Source organism: Neoarius graeffei, chromosome 10 (assembly GCF_027579695.1).
Source record: "Neoarius graeffei isolate fNeoGra1 chromosome 10, fNeoGra1.pri, whole genome shotgun sequence".
NCBI lineage: Eukaryota > Metazoa > Chordata > Actinopteri > Siluriformes > Ariidae > Neoarius > Neoarius graeffei.
Window position 1 is genome coordinate 65,944,600 of NC_083578.1, and position 25,557 is coordinate 65,970,156.

At 42.7% G+C, this 25,557-nt stretch overlaps 2 protein-coding genes across 6 annotated transcripts in view; both read right to left on the reverse strand.

The window, feature by feature from the left end:
- fnbp1l (formin binding protein 1-like) overlaps positions 1-12,612 on the reverse strand; it is a 122,931-nt gene extending 110,319 nt beyond the window's left edge. For all 3 annotated transcript variants that reach the window (XM_060932136.1, XM_060932135.1, XM_060932134.1), the window contains exon 1: positions 12,398-12,612. Coding sequence is in view for 2 of the 3 variants with exons in the window: in XM_060932135.1 (XP_060788118.1) it covers positions 12,398-12,421 (24 nt within the window). In the remaining variant the exon portion in view is untranslated. The remainder of the gene's footprint in view (positions 1-12,397) is intronic.
- A 7,024-nt stretch (positions 12,613-19,636) lies between these two features.
- Positions 19,637-25,557, reverse strand: part of abl2 (c-abl oncogene 2, non-receptor tyrosine kinase) — an 87,954-nt gene continuing 82,033 nt past the window's right edge. For all 3 annotated transcript variants that reach the window (XM_060932137.1, XM_060932139.1, XM_060932138.1), the window contains exon 11: positions 19,637-24,426. In XM_060932137.1, coding sequence (XP_060788120.1) covers positions 22,754-24,426 — 1,673 coding nt within the window. In that variant the 3' untranslated portion in view covers positions 19,637-22,753. The remainder of the gene's footprint in view (positions 24,427-25,557) is intronic.

Here is a 25,557-nt window from a genome sequence, read left to right on the forward strand (position 1 = left end):
CGCTAACCACTACGCCACCGTGCCACCCCAAGTCATTTATCCAAAGTATAATTCTCAAGTTTTGACAGTAGCATCTAGTGCGAGACACAGAATAATAGTATCAGTTCACTGACATATCGCTAAAAACACACAACCACGAAAATATCAAAACTATTTCAATCCTAATTTCAGAAAATTTCCTTAAGCTGTTCAATAATTACACATTTACTACATAGCAGACACTGATACAGCGGTCTATAATACTGGTTTGAAATTGAAATAGTCCTCCAGCAATCCAAAGACATACGGATTTGGTCAACTCACTACTCTAAATTGCTCGTGTGTGTGAATGAGAATGTGAAGGGCTATTTGTCTCTCTGTATTAGCCCTGCAACAGATTATTGATCTGTCCAGGGTCACACACACGACCCTCAATGGATGAGCAGTATAGTAAATGAATGAATGAATGAATGAATGAATGATGCTGAAATAATGCCTATTTTTTTTTTTCACGGTGCGGTTTCCATCAAATCCTGCGCTCTGATTGGCTGGCGAGCGGGCCCAGTTACGGACCTCTGGTGACTCACTCGTTCACAACAACAAAAAACATGGTAGCATTTTTTGTCAACATTTATCTTTTTTTTAAAATAAGATTTATTTGTAAGATTATCAAAAATCTTATAAATTTTTTTGCCAGCATTTCTCAGGAGAACAGCATTAATTTTACAGCATGGATAGCGATAACGACAGTGTTCGCAGCGAAAGTGAGTTTTACTACCCTGAGGAAGACAAAATAAAAACATTTCAGGAGAAAGCTAAAAACCTCGGCCCAGTGAGCCTCGGAAAGTACTTTCAAGACCTCTGTCACGGTATTTCACGATACGGACCTCCCAGCTTTTTTATGTTTTTATATATATATATATATATATATATATATATATATATATATATATATATATATATATATATATATATATATATTATATATAAATCAGCAGGCAACCAATTATCAACAGTTCAACTTACACAATTTTTATAACTATATGATTAAGCGAGACTTGTGAAGACATGAGGCTACAAGAGAAAAAAAAAAACTAACAGAGTCCAGCACTGGGGGTGTAACATGTGACACTATCAGTATCTGGATGTGTTTCATGCTCCAAATATCCAGATTATACAGTATCTGTACTAACCTCTGGGGTCTGAGAGTATTATCTGGCATGCTCCGATTTTGCCGTCAATTTCAACAAATCTAAGAAGTATTTTCAAAGTCATATGACTTTTTTTGTATTCAGCACAAGTTCAGCTACAATAATAATATCTATGTAGTATGTATGTCGTGATTGTACTTTAAAAAAAACGATGTTGTAAAAAGTAGTTTTAGAACCGTGTTGGAATGTGTGAAAAAACATGACTTTACCCATTGTGATGAACTGTTTTGGTCACTTGAGGTGATTCTGTTCAGTCACAAAAAATTAAATCTGCTCCATTGATCTGGACAGTTAACTGGCCATCAAAAAACGTACATCCTATTGTTTGGGGATAAAGGGTTGGCAGTGGGAGAAGTATTCAATGAGAAGGGTAAAAATTTCCATTCCGTTCAATGAGAAGTGTGAAAACTCTTCCCACTGTAAAACTCTTAGGCCCCGTCCACACGAGTACGCGGCCTCACCCAATACGCTGTCGTTTTGAAAAAAATCTCCGTAAACACGGCGTCGTTTTGATTCACTGGAAACGACCCAAAATGCTGTAGTACATATGCCAGGCCTGTATGTGGCGCTGTGACGCCGCCACACCAATACACTAAAACCGGAAGAGAAGCCATGGAGCATGTGTATAAAGGTCACGCGCTGTTTACAAAACAAGCTCATAACACGAGAAGTTTTGTTGCTCCTCGCAGTAATATAAAAGCAGAAGGTTTTGTTGTAGCAGCCGTAATAGACTGAGTTGTTTCTGCAGTACGAGCACAAGCCTGTAGTCCGCCGTTGTTGTTATGGCGCGTCTAGCGGCGGCGGCTGAGGTTAAAGGTTAGAGAAGCGGGGCTTATACGTCATCGTTTCTGAAAAAATCCGCTTCGCCATCCAGACGACTCCGGGCTATCCGGCATTTTCCCACTCTGGGACCCGTTTTCAAAAAATACCGGTTTCACACCTCGAAAAAGCCAGCTCCGTCTGGACACGAGGCCAAAACGATCAAGTATTTATACGGATTCGACAAAAACGTACTCGTGTGGACGGGGCCTTAATCCCATCAGGTCAAGTCACAATGGGTAAGACAATGTTTTTTCACACATTCCAACACAGTTCTAAAACTGCTTTTTACAACAGCTTCATTTATCTGGTATTTGAGTCTATTCAGTGTGTCTTGAAATTAACTCTTGTACTATTTTACTCAGTTCAGAGCCACAACCAACTCTGTTACTCTAATTTTGCTCCCACTCCAACTTTCACTCTCGAAACTCAAAATAGAGCAAAATTAACTATTTTTGAGGAAAATGCTTTTAACTCTGGAAAAACTGCTCAGTCATTTTTCCTGTGTATGCACTACAGCGCACGGACATCAATCCATCTGATCATCAGAAATAGAAGAAATAGTCACACTTACTCGAGCTGATCTTTGGCTGGATCGAGTCAAAAAAAAAAAGGGGGGGGGGGGGGGGGGGGGGGCACCACTCATCAGCGTCACAGTTCTCAAGATCGAATTGAATTGCTGTCCTGAATCATTCGAAGCACATAAAATCTGCATGCCATCTCGTAACAAGTTTTACCTCCAAATAGTCGAAAGCATGTCTGATATACTTTATCCTGTTTACGGTGGGTGCTCCTACCACAAAAGAGAAACCAATCGAAACCGAAAGAGTGAAGGTGATCATCATGCCATTACCATGTGAATAGTCTTTTATGAATGCATAAGTGAGCACTCGTCACTCCGACTTCAGTGTGACTAATGGCCCTTTTCCACCACCCTTTTTCAGCTCACTTCAGCTCGCTTCAGCTCACTTCAGCCCGACACAGCTCGTGTTTCGACTACCAAAAACCAGCACGACTCAGCTCGCTTCAGCCCTGCTTAGCCCCTAAAACTCGCACCGTTTTGGAGTGGGGCTGAAGCGAGCCAAACCGAGCCGAGTGAGGCTGGGGGCGTGAGCAGACACTCCCCTGTGCACTGATTGGTGAGGAGGAGTGTCCTCACATGCCCACACACGCCCCGCGAGCGCGCTGGGATCTGTAAACACCGCAAACCCGGAAGGAGAAGAATTACGAGAATTTCTGAAGCCTTATGCGCCTCGCCTCATCTATACGCTCTTGCCAGTATCTGTTGGCGTTGTCGGTGACAACAAGCCACAGCACCAAGACCAGCAACACTAACGACTCCATGTCCTCCATGTTTATTGTTTACTATCCGGGTCGTGAGACTACCGCTTAAAAGCTCACTGATGTCACTGTTTGCGCCGCCTAACGACATCACATGACGTCCACCCACTTTCGCTAACTCCACCCAATGTGTCCACCCACTTCCAGCCAGCACGGTTCAGCGCGGTTGTAGTCGAAATGCAACTCCAACAGCCCCACTCAGCTCGACTCAGCCCAACTCAGCACGGCACGGCTCAGCCCGACTCAGCCGCGTTTGTAGTGGAAAAGCGGCAAAAGTAAGGGGACAAGTTTTATGTTTCATCTAATTTAGGTAATTTAAAAACTATAATATTATTTGGCAGTGGGCACATCTGAAAGTATAAAATATAAAAGTTTGTCAATATGTTTATCATGCTTGTATGATTAAAAACTCGAATACATTTATCTAAATACATAACCTACTCTCAACCCCAGAGGGTTAAATCCAAAGTGGGAATGGCCTAAACCTGATGATTTCATTTTATACTTATTAAATACGAATTACAACTATGTCCTGGGAAAAAAACCCAGAAGTAGAAATGCCAGCACTGTCGCACAGCATGATGTGTGAATTCCAGCTTTGACAGTTCCTCAACCTCATCTACAGTGGTGCTGGAAAGTTTGTGAACCCTTTAGAATTTTCTATATTTCTGCATAAATATGACCTAAAACAACAACAGATTTTCACACAAGTCCTAAAAGTAGATAAAGAGAACCCAGTTAAACAAATGAGACAAAAATATTATACTTGGTCATTTATTTATTGAGGAAAATTATCCAATATTACATACACTATATTGCCAAAAGTATTTGCTCACCCATCCAAATTATCGGAATCAGGTGTTCCAACCACTTCCATGGCCACAGGTGTATAAAATCAAGCACCTACGCATGCAGACTGTTTTTACAGTTTGGAGCTGGCCCCTTCCTCTTCCAACATGACTGTGCACCAGTGCACAAAGCAAGGTCCATAAAGACATGGATGACAGAGTCTGGTGTGGATGAACTTGACTGGCCTGCACAGAGTCCTGACCTCAACCCGACAGAACACCTTTGGGATGAGTTAGAGCGGAGACTGAGAACCAGGCCTTCTCGTCCAACATCAGTGTGCGACCTCACAAATGCGCTTCTGGAAGAATGGTCAAAAATTCCCATAAACACACTCCTAAACCTTATGGACAGCCTTCCCAGAAGAGTTGAAGCTGTTCTAGCTGCAAAGGGTGGACCGACATCATATTGAACCCTATGGATTAGGAATGGGATGTCACTTAAGCTCATATGTGAGTCAAGGCAGGTGAGCAAATACTTTTGGCAATATAGCGTATCTGTGAGTGGAAAAGTATGTGAACCTTTGCTTTCAGTATCTGGTGTGACCCCCTTGTGCAACTAAACGTTTCCGGTAACTGTTGATCAGTCCTGCACACCAGCTTGGAGGAATTTTAGCCCATTCCTCCGTACAGAACAGCTTCAACTCTCGGATGTTGGTGGGTTTCCTCACATGAACTGCTCGCTTCAGGTCCTTCCACAACATTTCCATTGGATTAAGGTCAGGACTTTGACTTGGCCATTCCAAAACATTAACTTTATTCTTCTTTAACCATTCTTTGGTAGAATGACTTGTGTGCTTAGAATTGTTGTCTTGCTGCATGACCCACCTTCTCTTGAGATTCAGTTCATGGACAGATGTCCTGACATTTTCCTTTAGAATTCGCCGGAATAATTCAGAATTCATTGTTCCATCAATGATGGCAAGCCGTCCTGGTCCAGACGCAGCAAAACAGGCCCAAACCATGATACTACCACCACCATGTTTCACAGATGGGATAAGGTTCTTATGCTGGAATGCAGTGATTTCCTTTCTCCAAACATAACGCTTCTCATTTAAACCAAAAAGTTCTATTTTGGTCTCATCCATCCACAAAACAGTTTTCCAATAGCCTTCTGGCTTGTCCATGTGATCTTTAGCAAACTGCAGATGAGCAGCAATGTTCTTTTTGGAGAGCAGTAGCTTTCTCCTTGCAACCCTGCCATGCACACCATGGCAGGGTTGTTCAATGTTCTGCTGATGGTGGGCTCATGAACATTAACATTAGCCAATGTGAGAGAGGCCTTCAGTTGCTTAAAAGTTACCCTGGGGTCCTTTGTGACCTTGCCGACTATTACACGCCTTGCTCTTGGAGTGATCTTTGTTGGTCAACCACTCCTGGGGAGGGTAACAATGGTCTTGAATTTCCTCCATTTGTACACAATCTGTCTGACTGTAGATTGGTGGAGTCCAAACTCTTTAGAGATGGTTTTGTAACCTTTTCCAGCCTGATGAGCATCAACAACGCTTTTTCTGAGGTCCTCAGAAATCTCCTTTGTTCGTGCCATGATACACTTCCACAAACATGTGTTGTGAAGATCAGACTTTGATAGATCCCTGTTCTTTAAATAAAACAGGGTGCCCACTCACACCTGATTGTCATCCCATTGATTGAAAACACCTGACTCTAATTTCACCTTCAAATTAACTGCTAATCCTAGATGTTCACATACTTTTGCCACTCACAGATATGTAATATTGGATCATTTTCCTCAATAAATAAATGACCAAGTATAATATTTTTGTCTCATTTGTTTAACTGGGTTCTCTTTATCTACTTTTAGGACTTGTGTGAAAATCTGATGATGTTTTAGGTCATATTTATGCAGAAATATAGAACATTCTAAAGGGTTAACAAACTTTCAATGTACATCACTCAAGCTCACAGTTGGACTCTAGAGATGCGTACTGGAATTTTTTTTCAATCCCACACGTGCATATTTTTAATTCCACACGTTATAATTGCTTGCTCCTCAAGGTCATATTTTCTAACGATTTTTAACTCTATATCCCAAAATATACACAAACACAGCCTCATTTAAACCACCACAACCCTGACTAGGCAGATACTAAGGATGGATGGTGAAAATATATTGCACAGCTTGGTTTGTCCCATAATCCTCACATCTGACCAATCGTTTGTGAGGACAAAAACTTTGGCAAAATATAAAAGTAAGCAAAAGAAAATGCTCTGTATTTGAATCCATTCAGAAGACATTTAATTCACTGTACAACATGTGATCACAATAGATTTCACCATGCTATAAATAAAGTAATTAGGAACACGAAATTATTTGGCTACTATATAGACTGGATAACAGAGAAACCAGAGAACAAACAACGTGATCCTGGATAATGACATGGAGCCACTAACTAAAGATTCTGTTTTGCTGTGGTTTATGAGGATTACACAAAAAAGTATCTGGCACAGGCTGCTTCAGGGGCTCAGTGGTTTCGCCCACAATGTCCATAAAACCTGGATAAACACCAAACAAAAGCATCAATGTGAACAAGTTTTAGTCCGGCCCATCACTGACTTTCAGGTCACATGACAAAAGGTTGCACGCATCTCCGTGGCACTTTGACATTTTCTCTATACCTGGCAGGGTAGCGCTGTTCAGTCAAAAGGAGGGTGATCGGAGTTCATGCACCACAATACATATGATCGAAACATCAACCTAGTCAAGATGAATAATTTAATAACAATCATAAGTTCAATTCATATAGCACCTTTCTCAAAACCCAAGGTTGCTTTACAATTATTTGGGGGGGGTCCACCAAATAGAGGTCAGGACGTCATTCCAATGGTGTAGCAGCCACAGTCCCACCAAAAGGTGCACGAAAACAAGTCCCACACCGCCAGCACAGCCACTGCGACAGCACTGGGTAACATCACTTTGAACACCATCAGTGTTCTCCACGGATGCTTTTAAAGTGGCGCACCACCACGTTATAATTCTGGCCCCTTCCCTTGGCCAAAACCCCCCCAGAAAACTCATAACTTCATCAGTATACACCAAATAAATCGTCGAGTATCCGCTTTATTATAATTTTGTAACTATCTGACACGCAGAAGACCATTAAGCGAATGCATACGGGGCCATCCCTGCGTTACGCTACACCGCACCACGTTACACTATACTGACACATAGTAACGCTGGAAGCTACAAGCTGCAGCTAAATAACTTTGCGGGTGTTTGTAGCGTTATTGTGCAACGGTTACACTTATCTATCGTCTTTTCTGGCCATACACAGTTACAGTAATCATATAACAGAACGCACAAACTAGTTAAGTTCAGGTCTTTTATTTTACGTATCTGTGATTGTGTAGGCGAGAGCTGCATTTTCCCGTTGCTTCAGTGGCTGTTTACTGCAGGACTTCCGGGTTCCTGGGTCAAAGGACCCGAACTACAGAAGCCGGGGTGGCTTTGTAGTGCCAGTCTCAGGCACGCTCACCAGCTCGTGCATGGATTGGAGTGGTTTCACCCAATTAGCATTGTGTGTATTGGCAAAAATGTATGCATTTAGTGTAATTGGGTATTTTGTTTATGCATGGAAGTTCATTTATTTTTCACACACAGAAAAAAATATAATTAATTCAGGAATGCGCAACAGGCGCATCAGTCTCAAGTGAAATGTCAAATGAGTCTCACGTTGACAAAGATATGTACAGTAAGGGCCTCTGCATGCTCTTGCGACAAGGCTTTCGCAGATAGCTTTTCGCAGACAGTTGTAATTTATCGTTGAGCGGGGAGTAATAGGCGTGCGCGATGTTATTCACCGCCACAACGCAAGGGGGTGTGAAGTCGCGAAATCGCTAGGAGTAGTTGGTGGGTGTGGTTAGTGGAGTGTTTATCCTCCGGTTACTTATACTGACTAGAACTGGAGTCGCATAGATGTACGTACTTCCTCGATTAACCGCTCTTCATGCTGCTCCATCTTCGCTCGTGTTTTTAAAAATGGCGGTTGTGAAAAAACAAAACAAACCGGGAAAGTAGGGAAGCGGAAGTGCGTGTACAGTGGATGTAGAGTGGACCAATCAGAGCCCTCTTGTCTGCGACGCTGTCTGCGAGGCTGTCTGCGGTGGTCACAATTTTTGGGAGGTGCGCGCAGAGCGTCTGCGAAGGGGGGGGGCTGCGCAGACGCCATCTGCGAGGACTGGGTTGTCAGCATAAATTGGCCTTAAGAATGTGTTAATTTTTTGGAAAATGATTTTAAAAATAATTTAGCATTTCCTAACCATTTATTGGCCGGTTTCACTGTCAAAAAAGCCCAAAGACCGTCAGCTTCAGGGGAACTCCCCCTTTTATTTTTGAAAAGTGGAGAACCTTGACCATATCATGGATCCACAAAGCAAGCACAGACACACCACCACACAGACCGCTGGTATGTCCCAAACCGCCTGCACAGCTGCCGCGACGCCACCGAGCAACATCGCTTGAAACATCACACCAAGCACTAAAGCACTGCTGCACAGAGCACTGGACAGCCATGATGCTAAAATGAGCAACGAGCTCACTGCAGTCCATAGCTAGGAACACAGGCATCACCCACGGCAAACCAAGGCCAGGAGGGAACCGACGCCCATAACTGGGTCCAGAGCTACACCACAACCGGTGGACAAGACACTCAAACAAAAACATCAAACTACACAAACACGAAAGAGAAAATAAAATAAAAAGCTCCGATGAGAAGCGGCAGCCAGAATGCGCATGGCGTACTCTCAACCGTAAACAGAAATGAAAAAGTATAATGATTTGATTGTTACATCAATATCTGATGAAATTTTGAACCTTGAATTCAAATTATTGAGTTGGTTCATGTTGACATCAAACATCAGAATGGAGAAAAAATGATCTCGGGGACTTTGACTATGATACTGTTGTTGATGCCAGACAGGGTTGTTTGAGTATTTCAGAAACTGTTGATCTCCATGGATTTTCACTTGCAACAGTCTCTCGGGTTTACGCAGAATGGTATGAAAAACAAAAAAGCATCCAGTTTTGCTGGCAGAACCACCTTGTTGTTGAGACAGGTCAGCGCAGAATGACAAGACTGGTTCAAGCTGACAGGAAGTCGTCAGTAACTCGAACAACCACTCTTTACATCCACAGTGACCAGAAAAGTATCTCAGAATGCGCAATACACAGATAAGATCAGGGCTTTGAACCAGAATTTTTTTCCTATTGGTTCGTTCCGAACAGAAACGGAATTTTAATGTTTCCGGTTTTGGGTTCCACCATTAAATAGACGTTCCCGAACCGGTTAGAACAAAAAAATTCCGTTCCCGGAACGGTTAATTACATTCCCTGTCAGCTGTTTAAAGGAACAGTCCACCGTACTTCCATAATGAAATATGCTCTTATCTGAATTGAGACGAGCTGCTCCGTACCTGTCCGAGCTTTGCGCGACCTCCCAGTCAGTCAGACGCAGTCAGACGCGCTGTCACTCCTGTTAGCAATGTAGCTAGGCTCAGCATGGCCAATGGTATTTTTTGGGGCTGTAGTTAGATGCGACCAAACTCTTCCGCGTTTTTCCTGTTTACATAGGTTTATATGACCAGTGACATGAAACAAAGTTCAGTTACACAAATTGAAACGTAGCGATTTTCTATGCTATGGAAATTCCGCACTATAATGAGAGGCGTACTAACACCTTCTGCGCGCTTCGGCAGCGCATTGATATCTGAGCTCCGTATCAATGCGCTGCCGAAGCGCGCAGAAGGTGTTAGTACGCCTGTCATTATAGTGCAGACTTTCCATAGCACAGAAAATCGCTACGTTTCAATTTGTGTAACTGAACTTGTTTCATGTCACTGGTCATATAAACCTATGTAAACAGGAAAAACGCGGAAGAGTTTGGTCGCATCTAACTACAGCCCCAAAAAATACCATTGGCCATGCTGAGCCTAGCTACATTGCTAACAGGAGTGACAGCGCGTCTGACTGCGTCTGACTGACTGGGAGGTCGCGCAAAGCTCGGAGAGGTACGGAGCAGCTCGTCTCAATTCAGATAAGAGCATATTTCATTATGGAAGTACGGTGGACTGTTCCTTTAAAGAAAACATCTAGGATCTGCTTACATCATTAATCAGCACAATCGAGGCTCATCCAGAAAATGGGTTCACATAAGCAGAGACATTCAACATGAGCTTGAGGTAATAAAGATTTTTTTGGGGCTTGTTTACATTTTATCACTACCATATCTGCAGCTGTCCCATGAGTTACACGTGACCCTGTCAGTCATTCTCTTTCTAGTGGCTTTCAGATGAGCATCAGTCTGGATGAGACTTTGATATAAAATTCTCCGGCAGAATTTTGTCACCAGACAAAATTATATGGTCACAATGGCGCTAAATCACTGGTGAGGACATCACACTGTGCTCTCCAAGAGCGCCGATCTCAACTCATAACCAAGGAACTCTTTTATGATGTGTGAATTTAGTCGCGACAGTAAAACTGGGCTGAGTGTACAACGTAAACTCGGCTTTACACTCGCCAAGCTGCATGAAAAGTTACGATCTGAGACTTTGAGATTTTAATGCAATCCACTTCTTTGAAATCTTACAAACTCTCACTTAATCTTGAGCAAAATACCACATTAATAGTCTGATCGTAAGTACAGTAATCACTGGATGGAAGAGCTTTGGATTCTTTAAAAGCTGTGTTATATTTTTTCCTTATTATTTTGTATGAGAAGCTGTCCCGAGCTGTGCTGTCCTGTCATAAGCTGTGCTGTCCCGTCCTGTCCCAAGCTGTGCTGTCCTGTCATAAGCTGTGCTGTCCCAAGCTGTGCTGTCCCAAGCTGTGCTGTCCCGTCCTGTCCCAAGCTGTGCTGTCCCAAGCTGTGCTGTCCCGTCATAAGCTGTCCTGTCCTGTCATAAGCTGTCCTGTCCCAAGCTGTGCTGTCCTGTCCTGTCCCAAGCTGTGCTGTCCTGTCCCAAGCTGTGCTGTCCCAAGCTGTGCTTTCCTGTCATAAGCTGTGCTGTCCCGTCCTGTCCCAAGCTGTGCTGTCCCGTCCTGTCCCAAGCTGTGCTGTCCCGTCCTGTCCCAAGCTGTGCTGTCCCGTCCTGAGCTAAGCTGTCCTGTCATAAGCTGTCCTGTCCCATCCTGTCCCAAGCTGTGCTGTCCTGTCCTGAGCTAAACTGTCCTGTCCCAAGCTGTGCTGTCCTGTCCTGAGCTGTCCTGTCCTGTCATAAGCAGTCCCGTCCTGAGCTAAGCTGTCCTGTCCTCAGACAGAGTCATGTTTTCGGATACTGCAGCCAACACCCCTTCCTTCACCCAGGACCCTTTCCCTCAGACCTCATTGTCTTTATTTTTGACCTGAGGACGTGACAAAACAACAAATTCAGATCCAACAGGCCCGTTTTTGTTACTAGAATAAGAACGAAAAACACCTGAGAGCTAAAACCATGACACAGACCAGGCCTTACGGGCATTAAACCCATTTCCAACTCATCACTCAGAGCGGGTCTACACCAAAGCGGAAGCTAAACAGAAGCAAAATGCTAAAAAAAGAATCCAATCCAAACGACAAGAATCCGCTTTTAAACCGGTCCGACCGAACCGGTTTGTGATGTGCGGGCTGAGAGCCGCAGGAGGCGGCCGGGCTCTCTCTCTCTCTCTCCCCCTCTCTCTCCCCCTCTCTCTCTCTCTCTCCCTCTCCCCCTCCCTCCCTCTCTCTCTCTCTCTCTCTCTCCCCCTCTCTCTCTCCCCCTCTCTCTCCCTCTCTCTCTCTCCCCCCTCTCTCTCTCTCTCTCTCCCTCCCCCTCTCTCTCTCTCTCCCCCTCTCTCTCCCCCCCCTCTCTCTCTCTCTCTCTCCCCCTCTCTCTCTCTCTCTCTCCCCGCATTGTTTCACCGAACCGCACCACGGAGCCGCCAGCGCGCGCAGCGACTGAAAAATACAAAGTGCTCGGGAAATAAATGAAGAGAAGCAGAAGCAGCGGAAGCCTGAAAGAGCGCATCACCTCCTTTAGCGCGGTTTCAGTGGGTAAAGCAGGCTGGGGGAACCGGACTGAGCTGCGCTCCAGCCCCCAGCCGGAGAAAGGCTCGCGCGCGCGCGTCAAACAGATAAAAACAATGAGCTGAGCACCATCCGGCCATTACTCCGCTCCCAGCGCAACACGCACACACACAGCGCAGCGCAGCGCAGCGCAGCGGCTCACCCACAGCTCCGTGCCCCAACTCATTTCTGTCGCGGTGGCAAAAGCGTTCACTCCGGGTCGGGTCGGGTCGGGTCGGGTCGGGTCGGGTCGGTCCACTCCAGGTGTTTTATCTCCAGCTCAGAGGTGCACGAGACGCTCCGCCGCTGTGGAACCGAGAGCGCGTGAAGCCACGAACAGTGCTGCAGCCTCTCAAACACAAGCGCCTGAGAGACTCGAACCACATACACTCCCGGAGGAGGGGGAACACAGCACAGCACAGCGGCTCAATGCTGCCCTCTACTGCTCAGACTTGGAAGAACAAGTCCAGATTTACGCGTCGACGTCATCGGTTTCCACCATCGATGAACAGCACATCCCTTAAAAAAAAAAAAAAAAAAAAGTGTTCTAGCGCCCCTGCTGGTGAGTCGCGGCATCATTTTTGCCCCGCCCATCAGACTTGGACAACCTTTAGGCCGAATCCCATTTCACCCCTTGGACCAACCCCTTGGCCCTTCCCCTCCATTTTGCGCGTTCACGTGAAGGGGTAGGGGTATCCCAATCCCAGTTAACGCGGAGGGGTAGGGGAAGGGGTAGGGCTTCTGTACCCCTCCAAACGGAGATTTTCCTGGAGCTGACTCCAAACGAAGGGGTTTGAGTGATTTCCCACAATGCCATGCGGATTTCAGCGAGATTTCATGCGGATTTCAGAAAGATGGCGGTTCCCGCGGCGAAAGAGTCATAAATGTATTTTCTCCATTATTTACGTGTTTTAAGTTGTTATCCAGAGGAAACACGCCGCTTGATTCGCTTTCGAGCTGAGAATGAGCAGCGATTTCTGAAATCCAAGCTGCTGCTAAAAAGCTTTGGGAGTGAGTATTGTTTTCGGTTGCTTGACTGCGTACGTTTTGTTCTGTTATTCTTGCTTTTATTGTTTACATGAGTGTTCTGACACCTCATTCTGTCGGATGTGGTGCACGAAGCGCCAAAGATATCCCATTCAGTGGTGTTAGTTAACAAATCACACCCTGCCAGCAGAGATTTCTGGTTCTGGCTCTGACTGTAGCGGTTGGTCGCAGTCAATGACGCATTTGGTCGCGTTTTGCTAACGTAAACGCTGACGGAGATACGCGATGATGTATGCGATCGTTGAAGGGCTATCCCAATACGTAGGGGTTGAATTTCAAGCCCTATCCCTTGTAGCTCAGTTTCAAGGGGAAGGGGAAGGGGGAGGGGTAGAAATTAGAATTGGGATTGGGCCTTATTGTCATTCAGTATGCAACAAGTGGAAACAGAACGAAATTTGTTTGCAGTTTGGCTCAGCACAGAAGAATTAAATATCTCATCTCATTATCTGTAGCCGCTTTATCCTGTTCTACAGGGTCGCAGGCACGCTGGAGCCTATCCCAGCTGACTACGGGTGAAAGGCGGGGTACACCCTGGACAAGTCGCCAGGTCATCACAGGGCTGACACATAGACACAGACAACCATTCACACTCACATTCACACCTACGGTCAATTTAGAGCCACCAGTTAACCTAACCTGCATGTCTTTGGACTGTGGGGGAAACCGGAGCACCTGGAGGAAACCCACGCGGACACGGGGAGAACATGCAAACTCCACACAGAAAGGCCCTCGCCGGCCACAGGGCTCGAACCCGGACCTTTCTTACTGTGAGGCAACAGCGCAAACCACTACACCACCATGCCACCCAGCACGCCCACGCTCTCTCTCTCATATACTAGTGCATTTCAAAAAATTAGAATACCATAAAAAAGTTCCTTTTTTTCATAATTTAATTCAAAAAGGTAAACTTTCATATATTCTATATTCATTACATGTAAAGTGAACTATTTAAAGCCTTTTTTGTTTTAATTTTGATGATTATGGCTTATAGCTCATGAAAATCAGAAATCCAGTCTCTGAAATTATTAGAATATTCCCTAAGATCAATCAAAAAAAGGGTTTACAATACAGAAATGTCCAACTTCTGAAAAGTATATTCATTTATACACTCAATACTTGGTTGGGGCTCCTTTACCATGAATTACTGTATCAATGCGGTGTGGCATGGAGGTGATCAGTCTGTGGCACTGCTGAGGTGTTATTGAAGCCCAGGTTGCTTTGATAGTGGCCTTCAGCGTATCTGTATTTTTGGGTCAGGTGTTTCTCATCTTCCTCTTGACAATACCCCATAGATTCTCTATGGGGTTCAGGTCAGGCGAGTTGGCTGGCCAATCAAACACAGGAATATCATGGTCAGCAAACCATTTGGTAGTAGTTTTGGCACTGTGGGTAGGTGCTAAGTCCTGCTGGAAAAGGAAATCAGCATCTTCAAAAAGCTCATCAGCAGATGGAAGCATGAAGTGCTCTAAAATCTCCTGGTAGATGGCTGTGTTGACTTTGGACTTGATAAAATACAGTGGACCAACACCAGCAGACGACATGGCACCCCAAATCATCACAGACTGTGGAAACTTTACACTGGGCTTCAAACACCTTGGATTCTGTGCTTCTCCACTCTTCCTCCAGACTCTAGAACCATGATTTCCAAATTAAATGCAAAATGTACTCTCATCTGAAAAGAGGACTTTGGACCACTGAGCAACAGTCCATTTCTTTCTCTCCTTAGCCCAGATAAGACACTTCTGACACTGTCTCTGGAGTAGCTTGATATTAGGAATGCGAATGTTGTATCCCCTTTCTTGAAGGTGTCTGTTCGTGATAGGTCTTGATACACTGACACCAGCCTCAGTCCACTCCTTGTGAAGCTCTCCCAAGTTCTTGAATCAACTTTTCTTGACAATCCTCTCAAGACTGCGGCCATCCCTGTTGCTTGTGCACCTTTTCCAGCCACCCTTTTCAGCAATGACCTTTTGTGGCTTACCCTCCTTGTGGAGGGCATCAGTGATCATCTTCTGGACAACAGTCAAGTCAGCAGTCTTCCCCATGATTGTGGTTGTGTGCACTGAACTAGACCGAGAGATACACTGTGTTCATACTGTTTTACTCAAACTCGAAATGAAATATTCTAATATTTTGAGATGGGTTTTTATGTTTTTGTACTGTATGCCATACTGATTAAAATTAAAATAGAATGCTTGAAACATTTTAGTTTATGTGTAAATGAGTCTACAATATATAACATTTTCACTATCTTAAAAAACTGATGGAAAATATTGAACTTTTTCACAATATTTAAATTTTTTGAGATGCACTATAAATAAAAAAGGATTTTATATAGAGCTCAGTTGATTATCATATACTGACTTACTTGAACCTTTCTGGACACATGGACTAATACAAACTGTTAGCCATTTTTATTTAAAACATCTAGAGGTTTAAAAGGAAAAAGGCTAGTTTAGCTTAAAGGTTCATAGTTCTTGATGTCTTCAGTATTGTTCTACAATATAGGAAATAGTCAAAATACAGAAAAACCTCCGAGTAGGTGTGACCAGACTTTTCACTGGTACTGTACATCTGTACACACAGAGAGAGAGAGAGAGAGAGAGAGAGAGAGAACACTCCTGTTCTGTGGGTGGAAACACCTTGTTGAGGAGAGGTCAGGAAAATAGCCAAACTGGACAAGATTAGGAAAGAAGAAAATAAAATCATCTGGTCGTTCTGCAGTCATCCAATTTGGGTGTCTGTGCTCATGATGGCCTCGGATTATTGTTCTTGGTTGACAGGAGTGGAACCTGATGTGGTCTTCTGCTGTTGCAGCCCATCCACCTCAAGGTTTGCTGTGTCTTCGGAGATATATTACTTACCATGGTCGTAGAGTGAGATCATACAAGTTACTATAGACTTCGTGTCCGATCAGATCAGTCTAGTCACTCTTCTCTGAACTTTCAACAAGGTGTTTCACCCAGCAAAACCCTCCGCTCACCAGCTGTTTTGTTGTTCTTCACACAATTCTCTGTAAACTCTACAGACTGCGTGAGAAAATTCCAGATCAGCAGTTTCTGAAATGCTCAAACCAGCCCACCTGATCCCAACAACCATACCACTGTTAATATCTCAAAGATCACACCTTTTCCCCATTTTGAGGTTAACGTTAACTGAAGCCTTTGACCTATATCTGCATGATTTTATGCATTATGCTGCTGTCACATGAGTGACACATTAAATACTTGCATGAATGTGCACGTGTTCCTATTAAAGTGGACAGTGAGTGGATATGGACAAATTGCACCGGGTGTCATAAAAGGACGTTAACAATGGTTAGGTAGATTTCATGCAACAAATAGCAATCACGGTGAAGGCATGTTTTAAAATTCTTAACATTTGAATGGAAAATGCTACAGAGCCATGGCAAAAACTTTAAACATTTCACAAACAGCTCTCAATAATAAAGAAGGTAAAGGAGAAGAAAAAAAAAGTACTACATTGTGGTACCTGATTTTTTTTTTTTTTTTGCCTGGTCAATTTCATTTTTTAAAATATTGTTTATGCTTATGAATATATCCTCTTTGTTCATATTAAAGTGCTGATGACACGTTTTTGACATCTTTGGCGATGTTTTATAACATAAAAAGTAATTCCTGATGATCCATATATTAATTCACGAAGGCACCTATTTTACAAGTTATGATAAAAAACGCGGCTATTTGGGCAAATTTGACGGGGCTGCAGCACCCAGGAGACGAATGAGGAGGAGGAGCTATATGACGTCAGCGAAAGAATCTTCCTCCTAACTTACCAGTTTGTTGTTGATGCGGCAGGTGTTCAGTTTATCATTATTAGTATTTTTATTAGACATTATATATATATATATATATATATATATATATATATATATATATATAAATATTTTATATATATATATATATATATATATATATATATATATATATATAAATATTTTATATATATATATATAAATATTTTATATATATATATATATATATATATATATATATATATATATAAATTAAAAATATATATATAAAAATATATATAAATATATAAATTTAAAAAATATATATAAATAAATTTAAAAAATATATATAAATAAATTAATATATAAATATATAAATTAAAAAATATATATATATATTAAAAATATATATATATATTTATAAAAAAAAAAAATATATATATATATATATATATATATATATATATAATAAAAAATATATATATATATATATTATAAAAATATATATATATTAAAAAAAAAAATATATATATATATATATATATATATATATATATATATATATATATATATACACACACACACACAAATAAATAAATATATATATATATTAGTTATTATGCCTTCGCGTTGTGTTGCCGGCTTTTGCTCCAAAACCCACAAGGATGGGGTAAGTTTATTCAAGTTTCCCAGAGATCCCGAGCTGCATGCGAAGTGGGTGAAGCAAGTCAGGCGCACTCGTGACAAGTGGGAGCCCTCACCAACATCCGTCCTGTGCTCTGAACACTTCGATTTGGATTGTTTTGACACCCTTCCCAGCTTAAAAGAATCTCTTGGGTGTTCAGTTCATCACAAACATGTGTTACTACCATCAGCAGTGCCTACACAGTGTTGCCAGATTGGGAGGTTTCCCGCCCAGTTGGGCGGTTTCAAGTGCATTTTGGTGGGTTTTGAACATATTTTGGGCTGTTGCCAGATACTGCTGACGTTTTCCAGCCCAAAATATGTTCAAAACCCACCAAAATGCACTTGAAACCGCCCAACTGGGCGGGGAAACCTCCCAATCTGGCAACACTGCCAGTATTCCGGAGGGGGTCTACTAGTAGCTATGCCGGATCCAAAGACAATCCTCCTGTCAGAACATGTGTTGTGAAACGACATAAGATAAAGGTACGTAGAGCTATAGACTCTACATGATAATCATAAATGTAATCATAAAGTCGGCGTGATATCAGTCATGTATTTGCTTGTGAAAGCTTGCGGCTTTCATGTAACTGCCGCCTAGCAACGAGAGGCAAAGGGTAAAGAGGGTAGGCTATCATAGATTCTATTCGGAAGAGATCAACACAATTCTAGACTCCCAGAAGAGGAAGAGCTAGCACTAGAGAGTTCACCGGCGTTTTCATGCGCCATTTCCATTGAGTAGAACCAGAGTAGAACAGCCAGTGAACCGCAGCGTGTTCTTCCGCTGACGTCACAACATGGCCGCGAGCCACGGACCCAGTTTTCTTGCGCTGTGCAATTAAAAGTTGGATATTCGCGTAACAGCTTCTTTTCACGTAATTATAACAGAAATCTAACATGTTTGCCATGTTGTATAGTTTATTTAAGAAATTGCATAGAGTCATGTTCGTGTCATCAGCCCTTTAAATACAAAATCAAAAGACATTACACTTGTAAATTTAAAGGGGTTATATGCACTGGGAGTATATTAACTGACGAAATTTGGTATCCAAATACTTAATCACATTCACTGGACAAGTCCATTACATTAGTGGCATTTAGCAGAAGCTCTTATCCAGAGTGATACCAGTGAGTGGCCTAGTGGTTAGCGTGTCCACCTCTTGATCGGGAGATCGGGAGTTCGACTCACGGTTGGGTCATACCAAAGACCATCATAAAAATGGTACCTACTGCCGTCTGGCAAGGTACGCTGCAATACAGATCTGAATGGGGAGTCAAACTCTCGCGGTTACTAGAGGACTAGCCCCCCACTGTAACCCTAGGTATGTAATAGGCGAGAGGCCGAGGGCTACAGAAATGGAGATCAGCGAAGGACTTATCCAGAGCAGCATTGGGAGTTAGGTACCTTGCTCAAGGGCACTTGAGCCATTCCTGCTCAAGTGCAGAATCGAACCAGTGACCTTTTGGTCCCAAAGCTGCTTCTCTAACCATTAAGCCATGGCTTCCCCTGAAGTACTAAAAAGTACTCAACAACAAACATAACAGAACCACTGCACTAGTAAAGTGTCCTGTGTATATTCTGACCAGATAAGAGTATTTGGAGAAGTCACCATTTTTACATGATCCAACAAACAGGGAGAAAAAAAAAAATGCAGATCACCCCATTGAGGTTTTACAAACATCATCTTGCAATACAACATTGTATCCCCCCATGTGTAACTAGAGTTTACCAATTACACAGCCATATTGTTTAACTGAAGTTTACGGAGTAGGTGATGACTAACGTTTAACCACGTAAGGCGTTCATCTACGTGTTGGTTTGCAATGGACCACTGAAAGCGTCTTGGTATGTAGATAAAAATATTTCTTTGAATAAGAAAAACATACCACACCAGCATAAGCTTCAACCCTTTTTAATTATTTACATCAAGTGTAACACTGAGGGAGCACTTCACAGTAATATGCTATTAAAAGTGAGCTTTAAATTAGAATCACACAAAATATACTTTTTACATAACAGAAAAATACTGTTATTCTGTCAACCTCTGTCTGCCCTTTTAAAATCCCCCTTAAAATTCACATATTTAAAATTAAGAGAGTGTTCCATTTGTCATTGCACTTGAAGGACTGCAGAGGTGGCCTTTGGTATATAAACGAAGTTTACATTAAAAAAAAAAAAAATCTACATACAAAAACATGTTATTTCCAGGATTCAATATTTCTTAAAAAAAAAAAAAAATACATAAAACCAAAAAATAAATTAAAGAGACAGTGTCAAAATAAAAATGCAGAGTGAAAAAGAGCTAATAAAAAGTTGTACAGTTGTATAAAGATGACTGTGAACATAGACCAGCAAACAGGAACAGGAAATTGTGTGTAAAATCACTTCTCGACTTCACAGGTTTGACTTGTTGCCAATTCATATGGCACATGTACTGTATAATGAACATACCAAACTACATAAAAAGGCCAAATTACAGAAAGGCAATCCCACTGAACTGTATGATGCACGACTGGACATTAATATCTGGGCAAATTAAGTCAATTTATGGTTCAAGTCAGTAGTGACGATGAACCATAAGCTTTCATTGCCATTTCAGATTCTCCTATCAAAAATATTCCCTGAAAATCACTTTCGCTAGGGTAAACCTTTCAACCCTTTCTTCTAAAACCTCCTCCCAAAAGCTATGCAACGGTCAAAGTTTTTCCATTTCAAACAACTAGATTTCCTGCTGTTTGAATAAATCTGAACATCTCTTTATAGTTTAGCTATCTATAATAACTTTTTTTATAAAACTGTATGAGGATTTAGTCCGAGTGAGGAAATCCCAACAAGATATTACCACCGAACGATCTCCTCAGCAAAATTAAAACGGTCTTCAAAGCCCTGCCCTTTTTTTTTTTTTTTACATTGCTAGAGGACAAAACATTGCACATCTTTCTGTTCAAGTCAGGCATCCTATAGCTACTGATGAGTCAAGCATTATTTTACGTTTCAAAGAGTAACTGCTCTCCATTTGCATCCTCCCAATGCATTTTTCCATCGCTAACTATGAAATCTCTCGTGAAAAGGCACCATGAAACTGCGGAAAACGGCTTATGGTAGAGAAAACCACCAAGCGTCATTGGATTCAAACCAAAACTGCTCCCTAAATGTACGTTCCGTGCATACATGACGTTCTGGTCGAGAGGAATCAAAATGAATTCGAGATGAATGGTACAGACAACGTTTCCATATTACATCGTATAGATGATTTAAGGCAAGCCCATTATTAACATCTATACTTTAAAACGGCATCCAGTGTAAAACGTACATAACTTTAACGACATTACAAGGCTTCAAATAAAAGAAAAGAAAAAGGAAATTGCACCCTATTTTGATGGTTTGGAGTCTGGTCAAGCCCTACGAAATCATGCAACATTTGACAAGATGGATACATTCATGGTGATGTTCAGATGGAGACCTTGGTTTCATTTCGATGATTTCTATTAGGAACAATGTCCTTCTGGATCAGGCAACCAGTCAAAGCTACATAAAGATGGTCTTTAATGCTTCTCATAGGACATAATGCACAATTATTTATTTACTATAACAAAAATTGTGCTTTTAATAAGAAATAATTTAAAATTCAAGTTTAGAAGACATTCTAAAGTTAAAAAAAAATACAAAATCAATCAATCAATGTGCTATAGAAATGGCAGTTTGCTGTGTCACTTATATCTAGCAATATTGCAGTAAAGTTGCTGTTCTGCAGTGAGTGTCTATAGTCACAGCGGGAAACCACAGTGTCCAAACTTGTGCCCGTGTCTCATCCAGACAAACAAGAGCTCATATCTGTGTCAAAATCAGCACATTCAACTGTTGGGTCAAGGTGCCAAACCTGCTTGTAACCTCTGAAAACATTCCTAGTCATAGCCTATAATCAACATTCACATATCTATAGGAATACCAGTAAAACATTTACCTATTTGATTTGTTAGATTCTGGCATAATTACTGGATATGAAACTGTCCTTTATTCATCAAGTCTTTCTGATGTTAGATTTTAACATGTTTCCTGCTCCAAAATCAAAAAATAAGTATTTATTAAATACTTGTCTATCAGCTGGAATTATCTGCCATCATCATCATCATCATCATGCATCATATGATTGTCCCCATAGAGTTTAGATGGCTTGGAGGTCTGCGTTTTGAAAAAAATAACAATAATAAATAAAAATGATTCTGATTCTATGGACAGAAATGTGAATCCTGAATTTGACAGCTAAAAATTCCGACACCGAGAACAAATCTTACTCAAACAAAATACACGATGCTCCATGTTCAGTATGTTGACCAGGCACCTTTCCTCACAAGTAAATAGCAGTAGAACCTCAAACACTGGCATACAGAGAACGGCATTAGCCTACACTGCTACAGAACCATAACCTTCCATCAATCGCTGAACTGTCGATACATACATGTACGAAATCAATTAGAGGTGACTGTGACTGCATGATGTATCCTTTGTGCCAAAGGCTCAGTACTGCTAATATTGAACCGTGTGTGCAGAGCCCACCAGGACATGCCTGTTCTATCTCTACGGTGATGTGCATTCAGACACAATCATATATCCAGTTTTGTGAGTAAAGTGTAATAATCCGTGTAATAATCACAATAATCAGCAATCTTCCTAATATCATCATATAAATATGCCAAACAACTGGTTCGTGGGTATTGATTAGTCTATTACTTTAAAATGTAGGCGCTCTTGATCACAAAATAAGTAGCCGAACCTGGGCAAAAAACAAAAAAACAAACTGTACGTGATTTGTTTTGGACAGCAAGCTTATTTACAAGTTTAGAGCTCCGTTTCCAACTGACGATTTCAAAAGTCCACTGTAAACAATGACCGAGGGGGAGAGACCATTTGTAGTGATTTTACTGAGGTACTTTGGAGAGAATATCCTCTGTCCAAAATCATTTACAAAACAATACTTTAAAAACTTGTAAAAAGTTCTATTAAGGTAGTGGGGTTTTGTGTGACTCCACCAACTACCTTTGCACCACATCGCTGATCTCTTTAATGCAAGAATGCAAGTTGTCCAGAGCGGGACTTGTCCCACTTCCACCTAGTCCCCCTCCTCCACCCGTAGAAGAAGCCCGCAGTTCCTGGAGGCTGAGTTCCAGCTTCCCCAAAGCCTCACGGAATGCAAACTTGTTACGCGTTTGTGGGATGCAGTCTACATAGCCTGAACAGTAGTCGAGTAACTGGTGACCAGCATCCAAGACTTGGCTGCTAGAGCATGGCTCTGTACTGTTGTTGAGCGCAAGGCTCAGGCACTCAGCACACTCAAGCAGAGCTTCTTTACTGACCTTTTCCAGCGGGATACGTTCCACCTGCTGCCGGGTCCGTCTCAGCATCAGCTTTGAGGCAGTGGTGGTAGTGCCACCGTTGGCCATCTTGCTTGTTGTTGCATTACTGGAAGAAGTAGCAGGTGCTGGAGGTGCTTGTGGCGGCGGTATGCATGGTCGAGCTCCTCCTGACCCTCTCCCTGACCTTTTAACCCCGTCTCCATTGACCTCCGGGGCCGTGTTAGTCGCTTCATCGGCACCATCTGTGCTGTAACTGTGTTGGAGAGAGCGCAGTGTGGGTGGAGGAGGTGGGGCACACTTGGGCTTAATCAGTCGTGGTCGATCACTGCCACTGTCGGCCAACAGTTTGAAGCGGTTGCCCTGCGAGTCTACACCAACCAGGTGCGCATCAGCTGTGCCAGGCTTCAATGTAGGAGAGATCAGGACCGGGACTTTATGATTGTGTGGGCCAACTAACGTTTTCAACGGAGAAGACCAGGCTGGCCTGTCATCCTGCCCCACTCTACCCTGAGTATGAGCATCAGACTCTGCCTCACCCCCAACCCCTGGTGCCCTAGCTGCTCCTGTGCCCACGGATACTGCACGTGGCAGTAGTTTAGCTTTGGGTCTGTCCCGGATCTGTGCTGTGCCCTCATCCAGCTTCCTGGGTGGAGCATCTGAGGGTCGTGGGGCATCATCCTCTGGCTGTGAAGTGGTGGATACTGTGCGCTCCAAAGGTGGCTTGCTACGGTTCCTGGGTAATGTTAGTGCCATGCGCTCCAAATCTGGCAGCCCAGCTGACATGGACGATGTTGAATTTGAACGAGGAAAGGGCCTGGCTCCCCCACCCCCTTCATCAGTCCCAGAAGACTTCCCAGTTCTCAACCCCAGGGTCTTTTTGATAAGCCGTGGTGTGAAGAAGCCTGCAAGTCCTGCCCAGCTACTGCTGCTGCCCACCTGGGTAGAAGAAGTGGAAGAGTTTGACCCAGAGAGCTTCTGCCCAAAAGTGGCGCCACAGCACCGTGACTGAACATGGTTTCCTTCTCCATGAGATGGGGAGAAGCCAAGGCCATCAGTCTGAGGCAGTGGAGGAGGACCGCCAAACGCAGTCGTGGGCTCGTACTTCTTGTGAGACGGTGTCTCCATCTCACGAAAGGAGCCGCTGGGGGTCACGGGGAGGTTGTGCTGAGGCTGTGATGTGGAAGCAGGTGTTGATTTCTTTTTCATGAAAGAGCTGAAGAAGCCAGCTTTGCGGTCACGAGTAAAGGTGGCATCCAGTGGGTCATCAAGCAGGCCACCAGAAGATTTGTCTCTCTGCTTCCGAGGCAGAGCAGGAGAGCTACTGGAACGACCATCACCTACCAACAGAGAGGCTGAAAAGCCCAAACACAAGAAAACATAACTCAGGTTAAAGAAAAAAACAAAAAAACATGAAAGCACATAAACCCTCCAAATTATAGTGGTGTATTATTTGACGAGTTCACAGTGACAAGATGGAATGCACAGATCTGAGAGAAGTTGGCACAATATTGAAGACTATTCAAGGTTTTTTTGGTTTGAGGGTATAGTTATAAAAGTAGAACGTGCCCAAATCCTGATTTGTACATTATTGTTCCATTACATCAGATCCAGATATATACTAATTTCTGGAGGCATGCGTTTAGCTTTAATTACAAAGCTTGGGTGCTTTGGTAGATCACCTCTCTTTTACGTTACTGGAGGAGAAAGGGGAGAGAAAAAAAGTTCCATCCTTGTTTATCACTCATTCTAATCAATTCACTGGTACTTGAGCAGTAGGAGAAATTGTGCAATAAAGATAGAAATGATTCTGATATTATGCCTTTATATAGAAATAAAGTAGTGATAAAGTAGAGCAAGAATGAGACTACGGTCACTAAGGTGCATGTTTTCAAGCCTGCGTCAAAGAGCAACACTGAGCAGTCCTCAATGCACCGTTACAGTCGATTTGAAAACTCAAAATCTAGTACAGAACTGCTTAAACTAGACTAGAACGTTAATTACATTGAGATATATATATATATATATATATATTCCCCAAAAGTGGTGGATTATCCACCACTTGGGGGATAAATTATTATATTTTTAAATTTTATTTTATATATACACATCATTATCTGTAGCCGCTTTATCCTGTTCTACAGGGTCGCAGGCAAGCTAGAGCCTATCCCAGCTGACTACGGGCAAAAGGCGGGGTACACCCTGGACAAGTCGCCAGGTCATCACAGGGCTGACACATAGACACAGACAACCATTCACACTCACATTCACACCTACGGTCAATTTAGAGTCACCAGTTAACCTAACCTGCATGTCTTTGGACTGTGGGGGAAACCGGAGCACCCGGAGGAAACCCATGCGGACACGGGGAGAACATGCAAACTCCGCACAGAAAGGCCCTCGCCGGCCACGGGGCTCAAACCCGGACCTTCTTGCTGTGAGGCGACAGCGCTAACCACTACACCACCTATATATTATAATATTTT